The sequence below is a fragment of the Dipodomys merriami genome, unplaced genomic scaffold, assembly GCF_024711535.1.
Source record: "Dipodomys merriami isolate MVZ:Mamm:240054 unplaced genomic scaffold, mDipMer1.0.p SCAF_20, whole genome shotgun sequence".
NCBI classification, from domain to species: Eukaryota; Metazoa; Chordata; class Mammalia; order Rodentia; family Heteromyidae; genus Dipodomys; species Dipodomys merriami.
In genome coordinates, this window is record NW_027203382.1 from 24,039,591 (window position 1) to 24,066,359 (window position 26,769).

Here is a 26,769-nt window from a genome sequence, read left to right on the forward strand (position 1 = left end):
GATAATTATTCTGAGATGAACAGAAAAAATGGTTTTGATTAAAATGATTTATATGAACCTGTGTCATATAAATATTATAAAAGTAATCTACAATGAAAGCAATGAAGGCCATGCAGCATGACTGAAAGTTCACTTCATAAGGTTCATTTCATAAGGTTCACTTACAAAAGAAAATTTAATATGCATATACAATAAAAACTGGTTAATATAAATTTATATAATGAAGAATTCATTACATTCCCACTCCAAACATTCCTTACTTGTACTTTTCAGGAGTAACAATCTATAACAATTTCCTACATAATTTTCCAGGAAATTCCCACATAAATTCATGCAAAGAAAAAAAGAAATATACATTATGCTTTCTACATCTTTCAGAGTTTGTTTAGAAAGGTTTTTTGTTTTAATGACCATGTTCAATTGGAGTAGATACCTTTCTTTTATCAGCATGTACAGGTTTCCTATATTATTTTGACTATCCGAAATGCCTTCTATTGTATCGATGCAATGTGATTTACCTAATCATTTACCGAATACCGAAGCCACGCTTTTATATACCAAATATGTGCAAGTAATCTACAGATAGTCATCTGTAAAAAGATTCAGGATGTGCATAGATTATATTCAAATCCTGCAACATTTTTTTTAAAAAAAGAACTGAGTATCTGAACATGGTGGTATCTGAGGGATACTAATACTAAAAGGCAACTGTGAATTCATTCATATACATGCATAGATAAATTTACATACATTTACAAAATCATTTATAGGACAACAAGATAGATTACCATGGAACTTCAGGGTAAAAGTTGTATTAGTTTAAAACTTTGACAGGTACCACCAAATTGTCCTATACAAAAGCTATTCAATTTAATAACCAACCATGTATATAAGGTCTTGGGATTTTAAACCAATTTCATCTTTAACAATGTAATGGGCTCCATCTTTGTGTGTCCTTAATGTGGCAGTTTTTAAGATTGTCTTTCATTTTTTAGAAAGAGGAAAATTCTATTCATCCTACTTTCCCTTCTCTGACACCTACGCCACTCAACTTCACCTCTCTCCTATCTGTGCTTCTCTTAAAAATGTTCTTATCCTCCTAGAAGCTTGGATTCAAGATGCAGGACTCCTCATCTACTCCTAATCTTTCATCCTCCCTATTCAGAAACCAAATACTAGCACTAGCAAACTTGCCTCCATAAAGTCTCTCTTATCGGCCTCCATCTTTCTATTCCTCTAAATCTGGGTCTTGTTGACTGTCATTTGAATTATTTAAGCAGTTTACTGAATCTCCTTGCCATGATTCCCTTTTTCTTATTAATTCTGTGTTTGATACCCTAGAATTACAGTTTAAATAATTGGCATGTTCTTTTTCTTGTTGGTCATGGGGCTTGAACTTTGGGCCTGGGCCCTGAGCATTTCAGCTCAAGACAAGTGCTCTACCACTTGAGCCACAGTGCCACTTCTGGTTTTCTGGTGGTTAATTGGAGATAAGAATCTCATGGACATTCCTGCCCAGGCTGGCTATGAACTGTGATCTTCAGATATCAGCCTCTTGAGTAGCTAGGATTACAAGTATGAGCCACCAGAGCCCGGCACTGGCATATTCTTATCACCCTCTTGCCAAAAACATTTTGATTATTCTCTTTGCTCATAAAACCTGAAATTTACAGTCTGTTCATGTAATAGGCTGAGAAGTCTATAAACTTCTCAGGTCTAAATTTGTTAGTACCTTATCTAGTATTGTAGATTTTTTTCTTTATCTTTTACCTGTACCTCTTACATACTGCTATTTGATGCTCCCCAAAACCACTCAAGCCATTATTTTTTCTGCCTATATTGCTCTTCATTCACATATAGACTGAAAAGCATCCCATAACTTCAACTCAAATGCTATTTTTGTTTAATTCTAGAAATTGAACCCAGGATTTTGTGCATGCTAGGCAAGTTCTCTACCTTATAGTCACATCATTAACCTTGGTTACATAGCTCAAGATGGCCTTCAACTAGTTTTCAACTAAGGTACTCCTGCCTCTACCTTTTTTTTTGTCAGTCCTTGGACTTGAATGCTGGGCCTTTGAGCTTTTTTTTTTTTGCTTAAGGCTAATGCTCTATCACTTGAGCCACAGCTCCATTTCTGGCTTTTTCTATGACTAATTGGAGTTAAGAATCTCTGGACTTAGCTGGCTTTGAAATGTCATTCTCAGGTCTCAGCCTCCTGAGAAGCTAGGATTACAAGCATAAGCCACTGGTGCCTGATTCTTCCTCTACCTCTTGAAATCCTACTTGTTAAAGCTTGGAAGATAATTACTTTCAGAACTTTTCTGTCTTAAGTCCCTGTTACAGTATTATTCAAATTATTTTCTAATTTTCTCTTAGAATCATACATTTATTCATATAATTATAGTGAACATAAACTATCATTTCTGTTTTGTATAATTAGGGTATACTTTTGCATACCAGGGTACCCAACAAAGCACTTTCCATGTAGACTGTATTCATAATAAACTAGCAGAAAGTTTGTAAATATTTACTGAATCAATTCCTATTAAGTATTATCCAGCTGCCTTATGAAATATCCAAAGCTACAAAAATAATTACCTGTTTGTTAGCAAAAATCAGGAGCAAAGCATCCCGTAGTTCTTTTTCCGTTAACAACTTTGCAAGTTCACTGTGTGATTCACTAATTCTGTCTCTATGACTGCTGTCAACAACAAATACAACAGCTACCAAAATAAAAAAAAAATCAAGTAGTTACTTGTTAAGTTTCAAATATTTAATGCTATAATTATTGTATCCTAACTAGATTTGTTTACTAACTCTATTTTCATACAAAGGCTGCCTTTTTAATGGTCAGAGCACCTAAAATAATCAATATATAATCTTGAGTACGTCTGAATATTTCACAGGCTTCGTTTCCCCATCTATAACGGATTTGATGACAACACAAATGTGTTGTCCATCAATACTTTCTTTCAAATATTGTGAACATGTATATCTTAAGATCTTCCACTGACATGCTCCTTACTCTTTGAATACTATTTCCTTTACGAAAGTCTTTTAAAAACACTATCACCATCTTTTTCTCTCCAAAGTAATATTCCCCCAGGCAAAATATCCCTAGGTTTTGAACATTCCTTCAAATTCAAAATTTTATTTTTTCCTATCAATTACAACTAAAACTAAGAATAACTCAAAAACTTGAAAGTAAAAATAAATAGCTAGGTGCACATTTAGGTTGAAATAGGATGATATATGGAATAGGTGTTTAAATAGAACGTTCAACCAGGAAACAGTGGTTCATGTCTATAATCCTAGTTTCTCAGGAGACCAATATATAAAGATCATAGTTAGAAAAGTTTGAGACTCTTATCTAAAAGTTAACCACTAGAAAGTCAGAAGTAGAGCTGAGGCTCAAGTGGTAGAATGCCAATCTTGAGCAAAAAAGCTAAGGAACAGTATCCAGGCCCTAGGTTTAAGCACCTCTCTCTCTCTCTCTCTCTCTCTCTCTCTCTTTCTCTCTCTCTCTCTCCCCCCTCCCTCTCTCTCCCCCTCACTCCCCCCTCTCTCACATACACACACACACACATACACAAGCTTCATGTTGGGGTATAAGAGGCAAAAGTGTAGAATGGAGAAATAGATAGATAGAAAATAGCAGGACCACATACCAAATATTTACCAAATATTTGATTCTATGCCACCACCGCATTGCCAGTAATCACACCCTTGTGGATACTAATATACTTTACATGTTAAGAGCAATCAAGAGATAAGTGCTCTTAACTGCCTATACATCTAAGGTAAGTATTGTTTTCATTCTAATAATAATGGCTTGTCATGAATACATCAAAAATGCATAACCACCATCATTTCTTTAAAAAAATAAGGGGCTATCCTCTGATATGTATTCAAGTATTTACTATCCAAACATCAGTTTTGCTAGTCAAATTAGTTTGCTGAAAACTAACATCCTGAAACCTTTAAAAATAATGACGTTATCCTTGACTCTTACCTTGGGTATTAAGGTAATAATGTTTCCACAATGGTCTTAATTTGTGTTTTCCACCAACATCCCAAATAGTGAATTTTAGATTTTTATATTCTACAGTTTCCACATTGAAACCTGTTTAGCAAAAATAAATTACTTTTATACTCTATTTATGTTTCCAATGAATGACACATCAAACACAGACAACCCAGTTTATAATTGTGATTTAGGAATTTTCTGTATTCATCAGTAGCTACTGAAACCCAACCAACTTTATCCCTACTGCCCTCTCTACCTCCACCACGGTCCTTAGGATCTTGGAATTCACAAGACCTTGGAATTCTGTGGGTCTGTAGCATTACTATCTTCTCACTCCTAACTCTGAGTCAAGGTCACCAATCATTTGTTTCTTCTAACTGCCCCGTCAGTTCTTTCTTACTATCCCACTAATTACATTTCAATCCCATAGTCACAGAATCTTTTTTCTCTCTAATGGTGGTATCTTACAGCCTCAAAAAAGCCACCTGCACAACAATATCAAGGAAGACCCAGAGCATACAGCTGTAAGGTAGAGTTTATCTACACAATGTCCAAGAAGGTAAAAAAGCTGTATTCATACTTACCAATTGTTGGAATGGGCTGCATGAACTCATCCTGTTTTAACTTAAACAAAATAGTAGTTTTTCCAGCACCATCTAAACCTAATGTAACAACTCGAATTTCCATTTTGGGTCCAATGTGAACTCTATTGTCCTATAATTTAGAAAATTTTAAACTCTTTTATAATTTTGATATGAAGTTAAAATGTGACATCACTCACACATTTCTAAAGCACCTTAGTTTATCTTCAATGTCTCCCTTTCATCCTCAAAATCCCTTAAATCTGATCTTCTCAAGGAGATGAATTCATTAACAAAACTACAAATGCCTTAGTAAAACTAACCACTCAGCTATGGCATGAATTTTGAAAAACACATATACCTATTTACTTTTTCCAGACCCTAGTTCAAGCAAATCTTCTTTCAATGTGTTTTTTTAAACTGTACTCAAAAATTAAAGTATGACTGTACTCAAAAATTAAAATAGTTAAAGATACAAACTACTCCTCAATCCCCAGAAATAGCTACTGTTCTGACTTGGGATGCATATCCCTTCACACACCTCCCTAGGAACTCACTAAAATACAGAAACCAAACAAATATGCTTCTTTTTTTTTTCTTTTTATGGTACCAGGGATTGAATTCAGGGCCTCAAGCTTGCCTAGCAAACACTTTACTACTTTTGTTTCTGTTTGTCTGTTTTTCAGATAAGGCTTGCGATAATTTTCCCTGGGCTGGCCTTGAACCACTATTTTCTTAAACTTTACCTCTCGATTCGATGAGACCATAGGCATGTACCACCACACCTGGCTGATTATGCCTTTTAAAACAAATAATACTAACATTTTCCACTCAACATTGTATGACTGAATTTTAATTTCAATACATAAAAATCAAAGCTTTTGCCGGGCGCTGGTGGCTCATGCCTGTAATCCTAGCTACTCGGGAGGCTGAGATCTGAGGATCGCGGTTCAAAGCCAGCCTGGGCAGGAGAGATGGTGAAACTCCTATCTCCAATAAGCCACCAGGAAACCGCTGTAGCTCAAGTGGTAGAGCGCTCGCCTTGAGCTGAAGAGCTGAGGGACAGCGCCCAGGCCCAGAGTTCAAGCCCACGACCGACAAAAAAAAAAAAAAAAAAAAAAAAAATCAAAGCTTTTTTTAATGGCTTCATTACATTCAATGAATCACAATGTAGCCAATGCACAACTGTTAGATTTTAGATCATTTCTGATTTTTTTCACCTTACAAAGAATGCTGACATTGTGGTACTTGCCTATAATCCTAGCATTCACATGCTGGGACAGGACAGATACGGTAATCTTAAAAGAGCTAATCAAATTTATAGCAACAGGTGAATGGGGGTTAACCAGGGGCCAAGAGTAGGGATAAGTGAAGTTGATGTTTAAAGGGTACAGTTTCAGATTTATGAGATGAGAAGAGGCTGGGAAAGTGGCTTAATGGTAGCGTCCTTGCCTAGCATGCATGAGGCCTGGGGTTTGATTCCTCAATACCACAGAAACAGATAAAGCTGGAAATGGCACTGTGGCTTAAGTGGTAGTGTTAGCCTTGAACAAAAGAAGTTCAGGGACAGTGCCCAGACCCCAAATTCAAGTCCAAGGACAGGCAAAATAAATAAATACATAAATACATGAGTAAACAAATGATTAAATGTTCTCAAGATTTATTTCAAAACATTATGAATATACTTAATCATATTTACTTATATTTTTAAAAACAGGTAAGATGATAATTTGATATTATGTGGTTTTTTAAACAAAACAATGAATCAAAATAAAGAAACTTGTAGCTGTAAAAATGAAGTAAAAATGTCCTATAAACTACTATGGAGTGATCTTTAGGATATATACTTAGCTGAAAAAGAAACAAGAGAAAAAAGTACATATGCTATTCCCTAAGCTTGAATGAAACATAAAGTTAAGACTTTTATCAGTGCTATGTATATACCTATTCTTTATTTTACCTTGCCAAAGATTTGTTCCACAGTACAGAACAAGAAGAGCTTGATGGTGCTCATAGAATGCTGTCAATTGTAATTATTATCCTAACTGCTCTATGTAGTGAAAATAGGAAGACTTTTTATAAACTGCTAAACTTTATCAAAATTTCAACTATGTCAATTTTGTTTTTGTCATCTACAGGTTAGATCTTTAATTTTAGAAATAGAAAATGATGTTTTATGGTCATCATTGTGGCAACCTGTCAACAGAATTTTCTAACAACTGAACTTCCCATGTCACCTTCTATATTGGAGAGGAAAATATCGTTTTGGTTCCCTTTTTCCAGGTAGGGTCAACAATTCACTCTTATCATAAAGCAGCTATAGAACAGATAATTGACCCTTTATACCCCTTTTTTAGGATTAAAAGGGAACAAAATCATTTAAGGGAAAATGATACAAAATAGATGAAGAGTCAGGGAAATCACATATTATTTTTAATCAGTATCAAGAAGGTAGATTCAGAAGTTAACTCCTTTTAATCTTGTGTGTGTGTATGTGTGTGTGCGTATTGTATATTGGTGAGAGTGCTGTCCCTTAGTTTTTGTGCACAAGGCTGATACTCAACCATTTAAGCCACACTTCCATTTCAGACTTTCATGTGGTTAATTGAAAATTATAGTCTCAGATCTCAGCATCCAGACTAGCTAGAACAACAAGTGTGAGCCGCTCTGGCTCCTCATTTTAATCTTAAATCACCAGATTAGGAGACATAGAAGGGGCTATCTAACTCTAGCCTATCTTCTAAATTTTAGGAGGAAATATATAAATAACTCATCCTTGGAAAAGGTAAAAATCCAGGTAGGGGCTGAGAGGACAAAAGTCATTATCAAAAGGAAGTCCTGAAGGTTACCTTCATGAGCCTCATCCATCTTACTCACCATTTAGTAGATGTTGCTAGACTGACAAGACCATATGTATTTGCTCAGCTCAGAAAGTTTAAAAGCTACACAAAGGAGCCACTATTTTGGGTCTTTAACTCATTTCATGCATGGGGAACAAGAAATGTTTCTCTTTCTATTTTTTCCTACTTAATCTCCTCAAATAGCAATAGTTTAAAAAGCATGTATTTTACCTTGAAATGTAGCAAGAAGGCATAAAATATAGAACTACATTTATATTTTAGTGATATGAAAAACTTAAAAATTATGCATTGTTTTCTATGTTGAACACTATAAAAAAGGAGGTAGAGGAAGATACAATAGAAGCTAGACTTCTCTGAAAAAACCTTACTTTTCAGATTGGACTCTAAACTCTGTAAATGTTTCATACAATTAGAAAAAAAAAAGTAAATTGTCTCTAAAAAACAAAAGCAAGATAAGCAAGATGAAGCTCATGATCCTTTCTAAATCCTTTCTAAAATTCTTTTTTATACTAGGTATAAAAAGAAATAAATATACCAATCAAGTATGGGCACTATTCTATAATACGATTCAGAAGGCTGAGATCTGAGGATCATGGTTCTAAACCAGCCTGTGCAAGAAAGTCTGTGAGACATTTATCTCCAATTAGCCAGCAAAAAGCTTGGCATGAAGTTATGGTTATATGGTAAAGTGCCAGACTTGAAGGGAGCAAAAGAGCTAAGGGACAGCATCCAGGGCCTGAATTCAAGCCCCAGTACTGGCATACACACAAAAAAAAGGTTTGAAGGAATCAGAGAAATTGGAATATGGTTTAGTTGATAATATTAGTGAAAATATTAGAGATTAATTTCAAATTTGGGGGCATGAGTGATTAATTTTTCTCAGAGTCCCTAATTTTTGGAGATGTAATTAAAATATCTCATACATGAAATGACACAATGTTAGGATGAAATAACTTTAGGATTTGTTTTAGAATACTCTAGGAAGCTATAGATAAGAGGAAGAAAAAAGATGTTTATAGGGCTTAAAACTAACTGATTTGAAAAAGAAGATTCATTATGTCACTTGTTCCTATTTTCCACTAATAAAAGCTTTTCTTCAAAATAATTCATGAATATATAATTCATGAATTATCTGATTGTCTCAAGATAATTATTTAATGTACATCAATTATGACTGATCAAAAAATATATCTAAAGGGGTTGGGCTATACCTCAGTAGTAAAGTGGTTTTCCAGGATGTTCTAAGCCTTAGGTTCACTCCCAACATTACAAATTAAAAGAAAAAAAGAAAAAGAGACCAATAATTAAAGTAAGCTACCTTACCTTTGTAAAAGTGACAGGAATGCTAGCATCCAATTGAATATGATCTGCAACCTCTGTAAACTGTTGTTGCTGTTTCTGCAAGGTTTCCAATAATCTTGTAATTTCCTGTTTTGCCAAAACAACTCTACAATCATCCTAGAAAAGAGAAATAAATCTTATTAATTTTTCTATAAGAAGATATTACCATACTAATTTGAAATAAGTCAGTTGAATATTACAGTATTCAAAGTTGATTTCAATATAAATTTGACTAGATAATAATAACTAGGTAGCAATAAATAATTTAAGTTCCTTCCAACAAATGAATGGATTATAAATTATGGTATATTCACAAATGGAACACTACACTTCGGAATGAGAACAAAACATAACTAACAACATGATTATGTGAACTCACAATGTTAAGTAAAAGAAGAGCTTATTCTGTATAATTCCATTTATTTTAATTATCAAGGCAATTGCTTCTCAGCCTTTTGATTAAGATCAAATGTAATATTAATTACTAAAATGGCCAAATGAAACATGCGGGTCAAGAAAGTGATCTATCCTGTGGGAGAAGGGAGGTAAAGAACACAAGGAAGAAGATAATGACACTTTTATTACTTGATATGGGTGCCTGATTAGACACTAATGATCAGCCTAAAATTTCAGGCAGCTGAACATCTATTACATATTTCTGTGTCTCTATTTCACTCTACAAAATGTTTAAAATATACTTTAGAATGTACATACATTAGTTTAAAAATACTAAAACTTAAACTGTGAAATTTCCTCATTCTAGATCTCTAGATCCTCTCTTTAAAATAAAGCATTTCCATTAAAAATAAAGCATACATATGTATACACTGGAAATGTGTACTTATGTACATTCTATTTTATTTTATTTATTTATATTTTTGGGTCTAGTCGTGGGGCCTGAACTCTGGGCCTGGGCACTGTCCCTCAGCTCTTCAGCTCAAGGCTAGCGCTCTACCACTTGAGCCACAGCGCCACTTCCAGCTTTTTTCTTTTTGCTCATGTGGTGCTGAGGAATCAAACCCAGGGCCTCAGGCATGCAAGGCAAGCGCTCTGCCACTGAGCCACCTTCCCAGCCCCTTATGTACATTCTCTCTCTCTCTATAAGTACATACTAATACAGTCTTCATTTGAAAAAGATCTCTAGATATGTAAGTTCAATGAAAACAGTGATATTATCTATTTTAGTTATTGATAAATACTCCATTTGGTTAATAGCAATTCTATTGTTCAGTTGCTCAAAATAAAACCCTTGAAGTAATTGTTGCTCTCTCTCTCTCTCTCTCTCTCTCTCTCTCCATCATCTCTCCTTTCAACAAATCCTAGTGAATGAATATTCATCATCTGAGCATTTAAAAATTCTTATTTATTTTTGTAGTACTAGGACCTTGCTTTGCTAGACAAGCATTTTACCATATAAGCCATGGCCCCAATTCTTTTGATAGTTTTTTGTGTTTTTTTTTTTTTAGTTTGTTTTTCAGAGAATGTTCTGTGATTTTGCAGACTGGCCACAGATCACAATCCTCCTCTTTCTTGATCCTCCCCTATCTCTGTCATTCAGGTAGGTGAGAAAGTAGTGTGTTCATCCACATCAGATTGCTTTTAAGATTGGGTCCCACTAACTTTTCTGAGTTGTCATTGAACTGTAGTCCTCCTAAATCTACCTACCAAGTATCTGGGATTACAGGCATGCATCCACAGGCCTAGCCATAACCTGGGTACTTCTAACACTCAATATTTAAGCCACTACAATATGCCTCAGCTGCAATTCTATAATAGCTTCCTAATTAATTCCTTCTATCTCTCTTTCAAATTCACCTTCTATTTTTCTTTTTTTTGCAATTTTTTATTGTGATTAAGTGATTATATAAATTTCACAGTATTGTGGGATAGTGATACTTAAAGTCACAAACACATTCTAACCTTCATGGGGCAAATTGTCTTTATCATGGTCTATAAAGTTTATGAGTTCTATAAGCTTTGAAATAGTTATTTCTTCCACATCGGGTGATATGTCCATTTCTTTCCTTTTGCTTAGTGTCAGCTGTTCCCTCTTTCCAAAGTGGTTGTATAAGTGTACATTCCCACCAGCAGTGTAATAGGGTTCCTCTTTCTCCGCATCCCCTCCAGCATTTGTCATTGGCAGACTTTTGGATGTGGGTTATTCTAACTGGGGTAAGGTGGTATCTCAGGATTGTCTTTATTTGCATTTCCTTTATAACAGGGATGGTGAACATTTCATTTCCTCATGTATTTCTTTGCCATTTTTTATCTCTTCTTCTAAGAAGTCTCTCCTTAGTTCCCTTGTCCATTTAGTAATTGGTTTGTTGGATTTGGGAGGGGTTCGTTTCTTGAGTTCCCTGTATATACTGGATATTAACCCCTTGTCTGATATATTGCTGGCAAATATTTTTTCCCAGTTAGTTGCCTATCTTTCTAGTTTGGTTGCTATAGCTTTAGCTGTACAGAAACTTTTTTATTTTAAGGTAGTCCCATTTGTCGAGTGTCTCTCCAATTTGTTGTGACCCTGGAACTCTGTTCAGGAAATTCCTGCCTGTGCCTATAAGTTCAAGTGTCTCTCATATTCTATCCTGAAATAATTTCAGAGTTTCAGGGTTGATGTTAAGGTCTTTAATCCATTTTGAGTTGATGTTAGTGCATGGTGACAGGGTGGGGTCCACTTTTAGTTTTCTGCCCAGTTTTCCCAGCACCAGTAGTTGAAGAGGCTGTGCTTCTTCCATTGTGTGTCTTTGGCTCCTTTGCCAAATATCAGCTGACTGTAGGCATGTGGTTTTATTTCTGGATCTTCTATTCTATTCCATTGGTCTTTGAGTCTGTTTTTGTGCCAGTACCAAGCTGTCTTTGTTATTATGACTCTATAGTAGAGTTTGAAGTCCGACATCGAGACCCCTCACATGTTGTCTTTTTTTTTTTTTTTTGCCTAGAATTGTTTTGGCTATTCTAGGTTTTTTGTTGTTCCATATGAATTTTTGGAATTGTGTTGAATTTGTATATCAATTTTGGCAGTATGGCCATTTTCACTATATTAAGTCTGCCTATCCAAGAACATGGAAGGTCTTTCCATTTCCTGGTGTCCTCTATAATTTCTTTCTTTAAGTTTTTATAGTTTTCATTAAATAGTTCTTCACCTTCTATTTTTCATACATTAGCTAGAGTGGTCCTTCTATCACTATGATCAAGTCACTCTGTTGTTCAAAACCTACACCATTGCTCCACCTCAGTTATAGTTGAAATTCTTACAGTGGTCCACAGGGCATTCCTTGCATAAAATTCCTACTACCACTAATTTCAACTCTTCTTATCCCTTCCTTTGCTTATTCCAGATTTTTTTTGCTAGCCTTTGAATATATGCTGCCCTAGGACTTTTGCTGTAGCCATTTCTTTTATGAATAATATTTGTAAAGTTCTTTTCCCCTTAGTTCTTTATTACTTTCTAACAAAAAATTTACTTATGTAGCTATGGTATAGTTTATTCTTTGCTAGGATGCTAGTTCCACAAGATTATGACTTATATGAGTTATATCATCCTTAAATTTTTTGTTATTATAAAGGTAATGTACAGAAGGGTTACAGTTACATACATCAGGCAAAGAGTACATTTCTTTTGGGATAATGCTACCCCTTCCCTTGTGCTTTCCAGCCATTATACCTTAAGTACTAAAATGTTCCTAGCACAGAATACACACTCGATATATAAATAAATCAACAATACATATCTAGATGACACATCAGTTCTTTGGAGGGGAAGGATGACAAAAACTTTTCCTTGGAAGTAAACAAATTCATGATTTTCTATTAGTTCCTTTGTTTAAGTTTTCTGTATTTGCAGAAACTCTTACTTGACAACACTTAATATGGAGCTTGCTGAAAATACAGATAAGTAGATTGTATAGGTCTAGCACCAGCATCACAAAGCAGATGATGAAGAGCAGGATTGGAGCTGAAAGACTACTTTAATGAATATACATCAGCTGTTCAATGAAATGTGAGAAAGACTAAATAATGAACAATTCAACACTGATCCAGTTACAGGCTACACTCATCTAAGTATAATCAGATGATTAAGAGAAAAAGTCTGTCGGTAAATATAGACCATAGCTCTTCCAAAATTCCTAGAGTTATGACTTTTTTTGTCTGTTGTGGCCACCAACACCCAGCTGAGATATAAATATTTTTATATCTCCTACTTCTGAAAGACAATGCAAAAGAAAATAACAACAAAATATAGACATCTCTGTTATAAGGACCTCGAATCTCATTTAAAAAGTAAATGTGGCCGGGTGCCAGTGGCTCACGCTTGTAATCCTAGATACTCAGGAAGCTGAGATCTGAGGTTTGTAGTTCAAACCAGCCTTGCAGGAAAGTCTTTGAAACTCTTATCTCCAATTAGCCACCAGAAAACCAGAAGTGGCACTATGGCTCAAGTGGTAGACTGCCAGCCTTGAGCTGAAGAGCTCAGGGATAGTGCCTAAGCCCAAAGTTCAAGACCCATGACCACCACCACCACCACCACCAACAACAACAACAACAAAAGTAAATGTGCAAACAGGGCAACACACTGCTTGTGATTCTACAACCATTATAAAGTTTTCTGTGACAGTGCAGTCAAGAACCACTGAATTAGAACAGAGAAAGGTAGTACATTTGAGAAAAACATGAAAAACAAGACCAACAAAGAAAAAATTTCAAAGACCAAATGTTTGAGCAAGACCTTAAAGAAAAAGGAAAATTCTGTGGTCGCTAGTGGCTTACACTCCTAGATAATTAGGAGGTAAAGATCTAAAGATTGCAGTACAAATGATAATCTTATCTCCAGTTATCTACCAAAAAGTCAAAAGTGGAGCTGTGGCTCAAGTGGTACAGTGCTAGCCTTGAGCAAAATGCTTAAGGACAGTGCCTAGGCCCTGAGTTGAAGCCCTAGGACTGGCACAAAAAAAAAAAAAGTAAAATTTCTACAAGCAGAGACAGAGATAAAAGCATTCTGAGCAGAGAAAGAATATGCTTGGCAAAGGAGATCAAGAAGTCTAGTCATGACTGAAGGAATGACAAGTTAAGAGAGCTCACAGAATCCAGAGCTTTTATGATAGGGAGAGCAAATAAGATACTGATACAGTTGATGGAATGTTTTGAAGTTAGAAACACATGTCCTAAGTATAATGTTAAAACATGTAGCAAAACCCAAATATTCACTAAAATGAATAGTGTGCATATCTAAAAAAATAGTGTGTATCCCTGATAATTAGCTACTTAAGTCTAACAATCGTAGCCCTAACCACATTTTTTTTGGGGGGAGGGGTTGGTCATAGGGCTTGAACTCAGGGCCTGGGCACTGTCCCTGAGCATTTTTTGCTCAAGACTAGCACTACCACTTGAGCCACAGCGCCATTTCTGGTTTTTTCTGTGTATGTGGTACTGAGGAAACAAACCCAGGGCTTCATGCATGCTAGGTAAGCACTCTACCACTAAGCCACATTCCCAGCCCTCCTAACCACATTTAAATTACCTACCTGCTGTAAAGTCTTTTCACAATGCAGACATGCTGTTGAAACCTGAGACAACAAAATAGTCATATCTTCTTGTTGCTGCCTAAGCCAAATCAATTTTTCTCGAACATGAGCATCAACAACACTTAGAGCCATTTCTTCCTGACGACAGAGAGTTTCATGTAGATCAGAAAAATAAGCACGGACACACGATCGGGCATTTTCTGCAGTACCTGGTACCTAAGAAAATAAAAGTTTTTAATTAATTATAACTGTAATGAACATGTTGTATAAAAATATAAAAAATTTGAATATATCTATGCCTTTAACAATTCAAAATATTTATTTTCACATTAGATATTCCTTTTCAACTATAAATCTTGATTATCCAACAATTTATAAATTATATCTCAAGCAAAATGGACTATCTAATCACATTCTTCCTCACCTCCAATCAAAGTTACCTCCATTTCAATAAATGAAAACTCCATCTGTGTTGCAGAAGTAAAAATATAAAAACAAAAAACACACATACACAATAAATGTATATATTATCCATATATTTCTCTTCATATTCTACAACTAGTCCCTGAGCAAATTTTACTGGTTTCAAAATATAGCCACAATCTGTCATGTCTCACCATCTCTTCTTACAACTTGACCAAGTATTACTATATTTCAACTAATTATTTTAATGCCACCAAGTTACTGCTTCAATCAGTATTAATAATTAAATGCTCCACATTTGCTTTTCTGGTGGTTAACTGGAGATAAGTCTCACTGACTTTCCTGCCTGGCCTCACTTTGAACTGCAATCCTCAGATCTCAGCCTCCTGAGTAGTTAGGAAGTGGTTACGAAGTGTAAGCCACCAGCACCGAGCTGAAATGAAAACTTTTTAAACATTACTGATAACTAGTACAGTACTGGCATTGTACTTGTGTAATACTTACTAGAAGGTGAAAAAGTGAGAATGAAAAAGGGGAAAATAAAGGAGGAATAAAAAAAATTCATACATGTTCTGTGTGAGCCATTCCGATTCCATCTTCCACTATTTGTTCTCCTCCTTCAATGTGCTGAACAATTCCAACTAATTTTCTGGAATAATCTGAGATTTCCTCAGTGAAGGTCCGTATACAATGGGCCATATCTAAAATTGATGCTCGGATCTGGTTAGCTTCTGGTTCCAATACTGAATGCTGTAAAATACAACATAATTATAAAAAACAATTCATAGTATTGATGAATGATACAAAAAACTGCTTAAATCGCCCCAATACAAAAGAATATCATTATAGTTGGTTTTTATAACATATTTTAAAAAATATAACGTAAGTTTAAAAATTTGAATTGTAATTCCTTTATAAAAGATTGTAAATAATTAAAAATTTAGAAATCCATTTATGACTAAGCAAGAAACCAAGAAATTATCTCTGAAGTTATATCACAAGTAATAGTTCATCATCAGATAAAATAGACTGTTATGAAAACATGCACATGGAGAATTTTTTTGTCCATCATAGGGCTTGAAATCAGTCTGGGCACTGTCTCTGACCTTTTCTGCTCAAGGCTACAGCTCTACCACTTTGAGCTATAGATCTACTTCTGGTTTTCTGGTGGTTAATGGAGATGAGAGTCTCACAGACTTTCCTGCCCAAGCTGGCTTCGCACTGTGATCCCCCGATCTCAGCCTCCTGAATAGCCACCAGTGCCCAGCAACAAGAGAATTTTTATTCTCTGCTCAAAAGAAATAAGATCTCTCTAACATTTTTATCAACTCAGAAGTTAAATTTCTCATTTATTTATTATCACTTAACTCTTTAACCCAGCATAAAGAACCAGGTCATTAAAATAAGTGTTCAGATGGTAAACAGCTTTCCAATTTAATTAAATTCCTACCTTGTGACCTTGGTGTTTTCCATATTCTTTGCAGACACAGCACATAAGTGGGCTAGTTTGACAACCTTCTTCCAGGCAAACAAACTCGATGGCATGTACCTGGTGCTGACAGCACATGGTTTTCTCATGAGGTTTATCAGCTAAAGGCACGCGCCTGTGCTTTGCTAATGTCTTTGTGGAATGGGTAACTTGAGAACACTCTGAGCACAAGTGAGTTGCACACACAGTGCAATATACAGATGCAACATGGGCTTCATCTTCATCACAACGAATGATGCTCTGATAAACAAAAATTAAGGACTTAAAACTGAACCCATTCATTATAACACAACAAACTTTGAACAGTCTTTGTATTTGATGTCAAAAGGGAAAATTCCTTAAGTCTAACATACCAAGTAAAGTTTATGTGATCAAAGCAAAATGTTTCACAAACTGCATAGCTCTGAGAACAGGCTCTAACAACAAGTATAAGAGGAGCAAGTATAAGAAAATGGAAGTAAAGCACATGAAACAACTCAACTGGCTACAGCTCAATCAACCAACCAATTAATTGATTTAATTAGGGTTACAGCTTAGTTGGATGCCTGTAAAATGCTGAAGTTTAGTATATGTCATTAAACTCTATTTTGGTTTGGTGGTCTGGATCAAAAACCCAAATCCAAGATCTACAAATTTTATTTAATAATGAAAGTGTACTAGTAATTAAATACTAAGATAATTTGAGAAAGTTTTCATCTAAGAGATGAGTGAGAAGTTAAATCTAAAAGTGAGAAGCTAGCTCTAAGGTTGATTACTAATTTGGGACCAAAATTAAACCATTCTCATGAATATAGTATCTATGTTTCTCCCTTTCTCTTCTTCCTTCTTGTACTTGGGTGCCTCTTCCTCTCTCTCCATTGCAGGATTGAACCCAGTGCCTCTTGCATTGTTAGGCAAGTGCTCTGCTACAAAGCTACATTCCCTAGATCTCATGGATTCATAGTTAGAGCCAAGGTCTCATCCATCAAATTTATACTAAAAAATTACCCTGTATAGAGGTTAAATATCTTTATTATAAAGATTTTTTAAAAAGGTACCCATTAAAGACATTTCCAGTGTTTCATTTTTTTAATTTTATTTTTTTATTGTAAAGATACTATACAGAGGGTTGAACATTGTTACCCCCTCCATTGTTTTTCCCCTACCATCCCTTCCCTCCCTACCTTCCCCGAGGTTCTTTTTTTTTTTTTTTGATTGTGATTAAGTGATTACATAATTTCCCAATTTTCACAGTATTGTGGAATAATGATGCTCATTTAAAGTCACAAGTTCATTCTAACTTTCCTGGACCAAATTGTCTATCACAGTCTATAACATATAACGGTGTTCACATGTTATACACCATATATGTGATCAGCAGCATGGGGATATTTAGTAGTGGTTCGACCAGATGAGTGGGAGTTCTTTGTTTCTTAAGTCCTGTTAGTTTTGTCGTATCACCTAACATTTTGGATTTAGCATCCACTTATCAGGGAGACCATGTACCGTTTGTCTCTTTGCTCTTGGCTTACCTCGCTCAACATGATTCCTTCTAGCTCCATCCATTTCCCTGCAAATGCCATTATTTTGTCATTTCTAATGGCTGCATAATATTCCATTGTGTATAGATACCACAATTTTTGGATCCATTTATCTGTGGTGGGCCATCTGGGTTGTTTCCATATCCTAGCTATTGTGACAGTGTTTCATTTTTTTTAACACAATTCTATTTAAAGAATCTGATATAGTAGAATTTGCTATGAAGGTTTTGAAAACAGAGATGCATAGATTCAATGTAGGATTATTAAAAAATTAGTTTGGATGAGACCTGTATATCTTTTTTTTGGTGCCAGTACTGGGGCTTAAACTCAGGTCCTTGCCTTCTTGCTTAGCATTTTTGCTCAGGCTGGTAATCTACCACTTGAGCCACAGCTCTACTTCTGCCTTTTTATTGATTAATTTGTGATAACAGTCCCAGAAATTTGTCTGCTTTGGCTAGCTCTGAACTGCAACAGCAGTTGAACTGAGCAACTAGGCTTACAAGAGTGAGCACCTAACAAAATTTGTACATGTTAATGGCTACCATGAGTGTTTTATTTTTGTTTTCAGAAGGGACAGTTTGACAGTTCTAGGAGTTAAACACATGCAGGCATTCGTCCACACTTGAGACTTTTTTTGAGAAAAGGTCTCATTATACCAACATAAACTTTTTTTGGTCCTAGTATTGAGATTGAACTCAGCTCTCACTAAGTACAGCCAATGCTCTACCACTTGAGCCACAACTCTACTTCCTTGTATTATTTTCTTCTTTCTTTCCTTCTTTCCTGCTTCCTTCCTTCCTTCTTTCCTTCCTTCCTTCCTTTTCTTCCATTTCTTCCCTCCCTCCCTCCCTTTCTTCCTTTCTTTTTTAAGAAAACTTGGCAGAGTTTTATTGAGTAAGTACACAAGCAAGCAAGCAGACAGACAGAAAGCAGACCAACACAGAAGGGCAGGGGCACACTCTAGCAGAATATGGGTGCTCTCATAGGGAGATAGAGAGAGATACCTCTTGTATTATCTTCTTTCCTTTTTTTGGGGGGGGGGTCCGGTCGTGGGGCCTGAACTCTGGGCCTCGGCGCTGTCCCTCAGCTCTTTAGCTCAAGGCTAGCGCTCTACCACTTGAGCCACAGCGCCACTTCTGGCTTTTTTCTTTTTGCTTATGTGGTGCTGAGGAATCAAACCCAGGGCCTCATGCATGCAAGGCAACCACTCTACCACTGAGCCACCTTCCCAGCCCCCTCTTGTATTATTTTCTAAAGATATTTACAATTGCTTTCTAATAGCTCCAGAGGTGAGTTTACTGAACAATCATGATTGAAAACCACAGTTAGGCAAATACAGAAATATAGTCTGTAAGCTTCTAAATATAATTTCTTATGGTAGATTCAGAGAACTCAAATGGTATTAATTCCTCATGGTCCAACAAAATAAACACCAGGAAAGGGGTTCTCCAAAGTGGCTTGGGGTCCAGGTAAAAGGGAAGATGAAGAAAAAAGGGCAAGGGGAGAATGCAGTCATAAAATTCAAAGCAGATCCTACAAAATTAAGAAAATAGAAGGAAAGGGTAAGGTGCAGAGGAACAGGAGAATGCTGAAAGGGGTGGCACTGATCAAGATGTATTCATGAACTGCTTTGTTAAGTGGCAACTCCTCTGTGCAACTACTTAAAGGTAATGAAAATTAAAAAATTATAAATATTATTTTTAATTCTCATGAAGTACAAAGCATTTTGTTTGTTTTCAAACAAACTCAAGGCTTGAGGATGTATTCAAGTGGGTAAAATATAACATCATATAATCAAGAATGTTTTGAGACCTTATGGAATATTAAAAGGCTATAATTGGAAGGAGAGATTTAGTAATTAATTTTTCAAAACTAGAAATTAGAAAATACATCAGTGTTATCATTCATTATTTAAGTAAAAAACAGACCCAAAGATTGAAACAATTTTGCTTCTCAATTACAAGAAATGTGTGTTTGTTCCATGAAACAATCCTATCTTCTGTTTCCTAAACCTGACAAATAATTTAAAATGTCAACATAGAATTAACGATCAATGATAAGAAAAAGAGTTTACACATAAAACATAAGTTAGACATGGTATGTTCAAAGAATTACATATCAGTTTTATTTTTGTTCTATTAACTAGTTTTATAATCAGAACTATAATTTAATGAAGAGCTGTGTTTCTAAAATGGAGCTGCTAAAGTAAATACAGTAATATTGTGCTGACAAATGTTTTAAAGTGAAAGAAAAGTTCATCTTGTAATAACCATGTCACCAAGTTTGATCAATACCTCTCCAGATATCCCAATGGCTTCTTCTGCAGCTCCATACTGACCAATATGACCATTTTGCAGTCGTTCTAAAAGCTCCAGTAAAGCAAAATTTTTTTTCAATCCCCAGACACCTGAATCTCCTAGAATAAACATAAAAACAAATACTAACTATAACAAAGTGGAATATTAACTATTTTACTCCATATCTCAAAACTAATTTCTAAGTCATATAGTTTAATCATAAATAATGGCTAAACCATTGAATTTGAAAATTCTATTTTGCTTTTTATGCTAAAATATTTTGTTCATATTTTCTTAGAAAGCAAGAATCTACAAGTGTTCCAAATAGAAATATACTTTAAAATTCTATTTTGGTACCATTGAATTGTACACATTTGATTACTTTTAATTATATCTTCTAAAAAAAGTATTTCACAAATGATTTTTTAAAAAGTATCACAAAGTAATACATTTACAGAGAGCACTTTTTGTTCTATTTCTTTTTTCAAATGCTATAGTGGATAGGAATCAAGTTTAGTGGTAGAGTGCATACTTAGCATGTGCAAAGCCTGTTGTTTGTTTGTTTTCCCCTATTGGTCATGGGGCTTGAACTCTGGGCATGGGCACTTTCCCTGTGCTCTTCAGCTCAAGGCGAATGCCCTACCGCTTGAGCCACAGCACCACGTCTGGTTTTCTAGTGGTTTATTGGAGATAAGAGTCTCACTGATTTTCCTGCCTGGGCTGGCTTTGAATCGTGATCCTCAGATCTCAGCCTCTGAGTAGCTCAGCCTGAGCCACCGGCGCCTGGCTTAAAAAAAAAAAAAAGTTTTTTATATCCAACTAAATTCACTTTATGATCACAAATAAGATACAAGATTCATGTTTGTAAGTCATTATATGAATGATATACCTGCCTAAAAATATCCATCTCTAAGCAAACTGGAACTACAAGAGCTAAAGATTCATCTTTAAATTCCTATATAAGTTCCTTCTCATAGAAAGATCAAGAGCGGGGCTAGGAAGGTGGCTCAGTGGTAGAGCGCTTGCCTTGCATATATGAGGCCCTGGGTTCGATTCCTCAGCACCACATAAGCAGAAAAAAAAGCCGGAAGTGGCGCTGTGGCTCAAGTGGTAGAGCACTCACCTTGAGCTGAAAAGCTGAGGGACAGCGCCCAGGCCCAGAGTTCAGGCCCCAGGACCAGAACCCCCCCAAAAAACAAAAACAAAACAAAGAAACTAAAACCCTTATGGGCTGGGAAGGTGGCTCAGTGGTAGAGTGCTTGCCTTTCATGCCTGAGGCCCTGGGTTCGATTCCTCAGCACCACATAAGCAAAAAGAAAAAAGCTGGAAGTGGCTCTGTGGCTCAAGTGATAGAGCGCTAGCCTTGAGCTGAAGAGCTGAGGGACAGCGCCCAGGCCCAGAGTTCAGGCCCCACGACCAGACCCAAAAAAAAAAAAAAAAAGATCCAGAGCTTTACACCAATTTTATTTATTCATTTGTACAGGGTTTTTTTGTTTTGTTTTGTTTTGGTTTTGTGGGTCATGAGGCTTGAACTCAGGGGGCCTAAATGCTGTCACTAAGCTATTTTTGCTCAGGGCTAGCTAGCATTCTACCAATTTGAGCCACAGTATTACTTTTGGTTTTCTGGTGGTTGACTGGAGATAAAAGTCTCACAGACTTTCCTGCCTGAGCTAGCATTGAACCATAATCCTCAGATCTCAGCTTCCTGAGTAGCTAGGATTACAGACATGAGCCACTAGTACCTGGCATCAATCCCTTTTAGATAGCACATTTAAAAGAACCAGTGTTTCTTTTACCCAAAACTAGCAGACAAGCATATGTGCATGCTCTCTGTCTCCCTCTCGGTCTCTGTCTGTCTGTCTGTCTGTCTGTCTGTCTCTCTCATACACACACATGCACGCGTGAGCGTGCGCACACACACACAGAGCATTCCTAAACCTTTAAATAAAAGCCAGTTAGCAGTTAGGGCTAACTCTCCATGGCAAGCTAATATAACAAAATACTTTATATTTCTGCTACTGAATGTTTGTTGACAAAAAATATGTAAAAGGGTAATGGGCTTTTTTCCTTCTTGACTCTTCTTTTTTTTTTTTCTTTTTTTTTTTTTTTAACCAAGGCTAAGTATGTTTATCTTCTCTGATTTCTGTGATCTCCTTTCCCAAATACCATTACACTACCACTCAACTATTTTTTTCTTAGCCTTGTTGCCTCCCTACAAAGTTTTCCTATGACAAGCTGAGTTCTACCTACTCTATTTATATAAAAATGCAGAAATACACAAGGCTTTCAATTGATAATTCTCCAATTATTCTGTCATCACATAATTAGCACATACCCATAAGCCCCAGTAAGTAGTAGCTATATACTGGCTTGTATATCACTTAAGAATTCCATAATGGTCAAAACAACTTTAAAATTTTGATGTCTTAAAAATAACAAAGATTTATTTGTTTTGTTTATGCAGAACTTCAGCAATATAGTAAGACAAGAAAGCCATTGTTCCCCATGTCCCATGGGGAAAGATACCTATCACAGAGCCTCCAACCACCCTGAGCACCTCACTGTGCAAGAAGAAAACTCCTGACTCATCATAAACAGTGTCTTAAAAACTTCCTCCTGGGATGAACAAATGCAGTAGTAGGATTCACTAGACTCTATGTTAAAAATGAACTTTTGCATGAGGATGAGAGGGAAAATCTGGGACAGAGGCAAGAGATGACATTGTTCAAAAAGAAATGTACTCATTCTGACTTTAACTTTAACCCCTCTGTACATCACCTTTATAACACCAATTAAAAATGTTTTATCCAGTAAAAACAAAAACAAAACATATTAAAACTCTTGTATCTTTTTGTAGGTCAATAAATTACTTTAAACGTGTTTTACTTGATATGTAATATTAAATTAAGCTGGGTTGAGGCTGGGAAGGTGGCTCAGTGGTAGAGTGCTTGCCTTGCATACATGAGGCCCTGGGTTCGATTCCTCAGCACCACATAAGCAGAAAAATAGATAAATAAATAAAATAAGCTGGGAGCCAGTGGCTCACAGCTGTAATACTAGCTACTCAGCAGGCTGAGATCTGAGGATCACGATTCAAAGCCAGCCTGGGGAAGGAAAGTCTATGAGACTCTTATCTTCAATAAACCACTAGAAAACCAGAAGTGGTGCTGTGGCTCAAGCAGTAGAGTGCTCACCTTGAGCTGAAGAGTGCAGGGATAGCACCCAGGCCCAGAGTTCAAGCCCCGAGACCCACAAAAAAATAAAAAACCAAAAAGAAAACAACAACAAAAAAAGACCAAAAAAAACCCCCAAAACAAGCATCAATGGCTCATGCCTGTAATACTAACTACTCAGGAGGATGGGATCTGAGGATCTCAACCTAGACTGGCTATGATACTCTCATCTTCAATTAATCAGCAAAAGAGCCAGTTCTGGTGCTGAAGTTATAGAGTATTAGCTTAGTGCACAAATACTCATATCCCCTAACTCAGGGACAGTGCCCAGGCCCAAGTTCAAGCACCAAGGCTGGAGCGTGAGTACACACACACACACACACACACACACACACATACACACGCGCACACGCGCACACACACACACACACCAGAAGGAACAATCATAACAAATACAAACATATTTCTTCTCTGATTCTAGTAAATAAAAATTTAATGAGACTCCAATGGCTTTATCTGTATTTTTATCACTGGTTCATTCTTTTGTAAGAAAACTTTGTTTTATTGGATTAGTAGCTTCAAACAAATATCTAATTTATGATAAATACTTTTCTCATTTGTTTGAATAAGGAAAGCACATATTTCCCAGGTGTTGTAAAGTTCTTCACAGATACATATTGAATATAAACTCATCTCAATGTTTGATGAAAGAAAATTAGTAATTTGAGTGCTAGTTTACATTTAGAAAATTACTAATCTTATCAGAGACTCAAACATTTTGAAAGATATTGTGGAATTTTGCAATCTAAAACATCAAGTGCTGCCGGGCACTCATGGCTCATGCTTGTAATCCTAGCTACTCAGGAGGCTGAGATCTGAGGATCGTGGTTCAAAGCCAGCCAGGGCAGGAAGTCCTTGAGACTCTTACCACCAATTAACCACCAGAAAACAGGAAGTGGAGCTATGGCTCAAGTAGTAGAGAATTTGCCTTAAGCTAAAAAGCTCAAGGACAGCGCCCAGGCCCACAGTTCAAGCTCCACGACCAACAAAAAATATCAAATAAAACTCAAGTGTAAAGACATTATTTCTGTGACATTTGTCTTATATAATTTTCAGGCTTTTCTGTTGTTGGTGGTTGCTGGGCTTGAACTTGAGGACATTGTCCCTAAGCTTTTATGCTCAAGGCTAGCATTCTACCACTTTGAGCCACAGCTCCACTGCCGGGTTTTGAGTGGTTAATTGGAGGTACGAGTCTCACTGACTTTCATGCCTGTGGTTGGCCCCCAATCAGCCTCCTGAGTAGCTAGGATTATAGGCAGAAGTCATAAGTGTCCTCCTAATTTTCAGCCTTCAATCCAAGTGAATAATTTTCTTACCTAGATCTGTTACTTGTCGATCAAATGGGCACCGTATTGCTCTTCCATGAAGAGGTAGTCGAGTGAGACAATCATGACAGACTGTGTGTCCACAAAGCAAAAGACGAGGAACTTTGTCTCCTTGCAAAGAAAAGACATCTTCACAAACTCCACACTCCAGAACCTAGAATTATAGGCACACATATTTCAAGTTTAAAAACACTGAACCAAGCTGGGCGCTGGTGGCTCACGCCTGTAATCCTAGCTACTCAGGAGGCTGAGATCTGAGGATCACGGTTCAAAGCCAGCCCGGGCAGGAGAGACCGTGAGACTCCTATCTCCAATAAATCACCAGAAAACCGGAAGTGGCGCTGTAGCTCAAGTGGTAGAGTGCTCTCCTTGAGCTGAAGAGCTGAGGGACAGCGCCCAGGCTCAGAGTTCAAGCCCCATGACCGACAAAAAAAAAAAAAAAAAAAAAAAACCACTGAACCAATATAACAATTCAACATTGTTCTTTGCTCTGTCATGAAAAAAATGGTCACTTTAAAGTACTTTAAATCACTTCTAAAAATTTAGAAATTAGTCATTCCATCTGATAGACCTTGTCAAAATTGGGTGATAGTGAAGTGTTCTTAAAATAGTAAGTTTTAAAGACCAAGATAAAATTATCAACTAACATTACTGTTCCTTCTGAAAACTCTATACGTTATAACAACATATAATGAATGCAACTAAAGGAATTTCTGTGCAACTATTTTATGGCAATAAGTCATCATTAATTTCAACAAAAACAATCTAATGAACTGGGATGATAGTTATATTTCCAAATGATAAAGAACTTGTAAGAAAAGACCACAAGGGGCTGGGAAGGTGTCTCAGTGGTAGAGTGCCTGCCTTGCATGCATGAGGTGCTGAGCAGAAAAAGCTCGAAGTGGCGCTGTGGCTCAAATAGAGCACTAGCCTTGAGCTGAAGAGCTGAGGGACAGCGCCCAGGCCCAGAGTTCAGACCCCACAACTAGCCAAAAAAAAAAAAGACCACAAATAATGTTCAAATATTTTCTATTGTCAACTTACAGCAAATAATGTAAAGTCCAAAATACATTCAGCTAAGACTTAGATTTCTGTTCTTCATTAATAAATACAACCGTGGGTTAGAAAACTATTTTATCTACTTAGTTTCAATTACATGTATATGATTTCCCAAAAGCCATACAAAAGACAGGTCTAAGAATAATATATTCTGATTCTCAGGATCATGTGATTGTTTTAGTGACTAAACCGTATTTCTAGCAGTAAAACATCTTCATGCTTCCATGCCTAACTCATGTCTTATAATATTAAGTTTGAAACACCCACAATACTATAAACTTCTGTGTCTGCCTTTCTGCTACAATATGGTCCATACTGCTTCACTACCATGTACTTTAGAACTCTCGGTTCTGAGTTTATCATATAGATTTTATGTGATAAAATACTTAACTTCCTTTATACTAAAAAATGGCTAAACAAATATTTTTCTTATTAAATGCTATTTCTGTCACATTAATAAACTAACAATTCCTGAGTAACTTTTCTATTTCTATCTATAGCTCAGTCCAACTAAAGTGACTATATTATCCTTCGGGCCTATTCTCAGGATGTGTCCACTGTAATATTCAAATACTTCCAACACCTTTTTTGACTTTCTAGCCTGTCTTTCCATTAGACAGAGTAGTACAGGGCTGTTTGTCCCAAATAACAAGCATCTATGTGTGTATGTAAATAAAGCCCAACAAAATAAAGTTGAAAATAATTCAAGTCATCACCAAACATACAACACAAAAAGGAGAAACCTCAAAGTAGTTTTGGGTATTTTAATTAATTAATTAATTAATTAATTAATTAATTTTGGCTACAGGTACCAAGACTTGAACTCAGGAACTCAAACTATAATTTGGCTTTCTTGTTAACATGTGGTGCTTGACACCTCCAATTTAGCTTCCTCCCTCCCTCCCTTCCTTCCCTTGTTTGTTTGTTTTGCTGTTTTGGTGCCAATCCTAGGGCTTGAACTCAGCACCTGGGAGCAATCCCTGAGCTTTTTTGCTCAAAGCTAGGGCTCTACCACTTGAGTCACAGCTCCACTTCTGGCTTTTGGGTAGTTGGAAATAAGAGTCTCTTGGATTTTCCTGCCTTGA

At 36.2% G+C, this 26,769-nt stretch overlaps 1 protein-coding gene across 1 annotated transcript in view; it reads right to left on the reverse strand.

The window, feature by feature from the left end:
- Trim23 (tripartite motif containing 23) overlaps positions 1-26,769 on the reverse strand; it is a 34,766-nt gene that overhangs the window by 4,247 nt on the left and 3,750 nt on the right. Inside the window, exons 2-10 of the mRNA XM_070031233.1 lie at positions 24,617-24,779; positions 20,065-20,186; positions 16,212-16,490; positions 15,329-15,511; positions 14,339-14,554; positions 8,796-8,930; positions 4,615-4,744; positions 4,016-4,126; positions 2,602-2,726 (exon numbers count right to left, since the gene is read on the reverse strand). Of these exons, the coding sequence (XP_069887334.1) occupies positions 2,602-2,726; positions 4,016-4,126; positions 4,615-4,744; positions 8,796-8,930; positions 14,339-14,554; positions 15,329-15,511; positions 16,212-16,490; positions 20,065-20,186; positions 24,617-24,779 (1,464 nt within the window). The remainder of the gene's footprint in view (positions 1-2,601; positions 2,727-4,015; positions 4,127-4,614; positions 4,745-8,795; positions 8,931-14,338; positions 14,555-15,328; positions 15,512-16,211; positions 16,491-20,064; positions 20,187-24,616; positions 24,780-26,769) is intronic.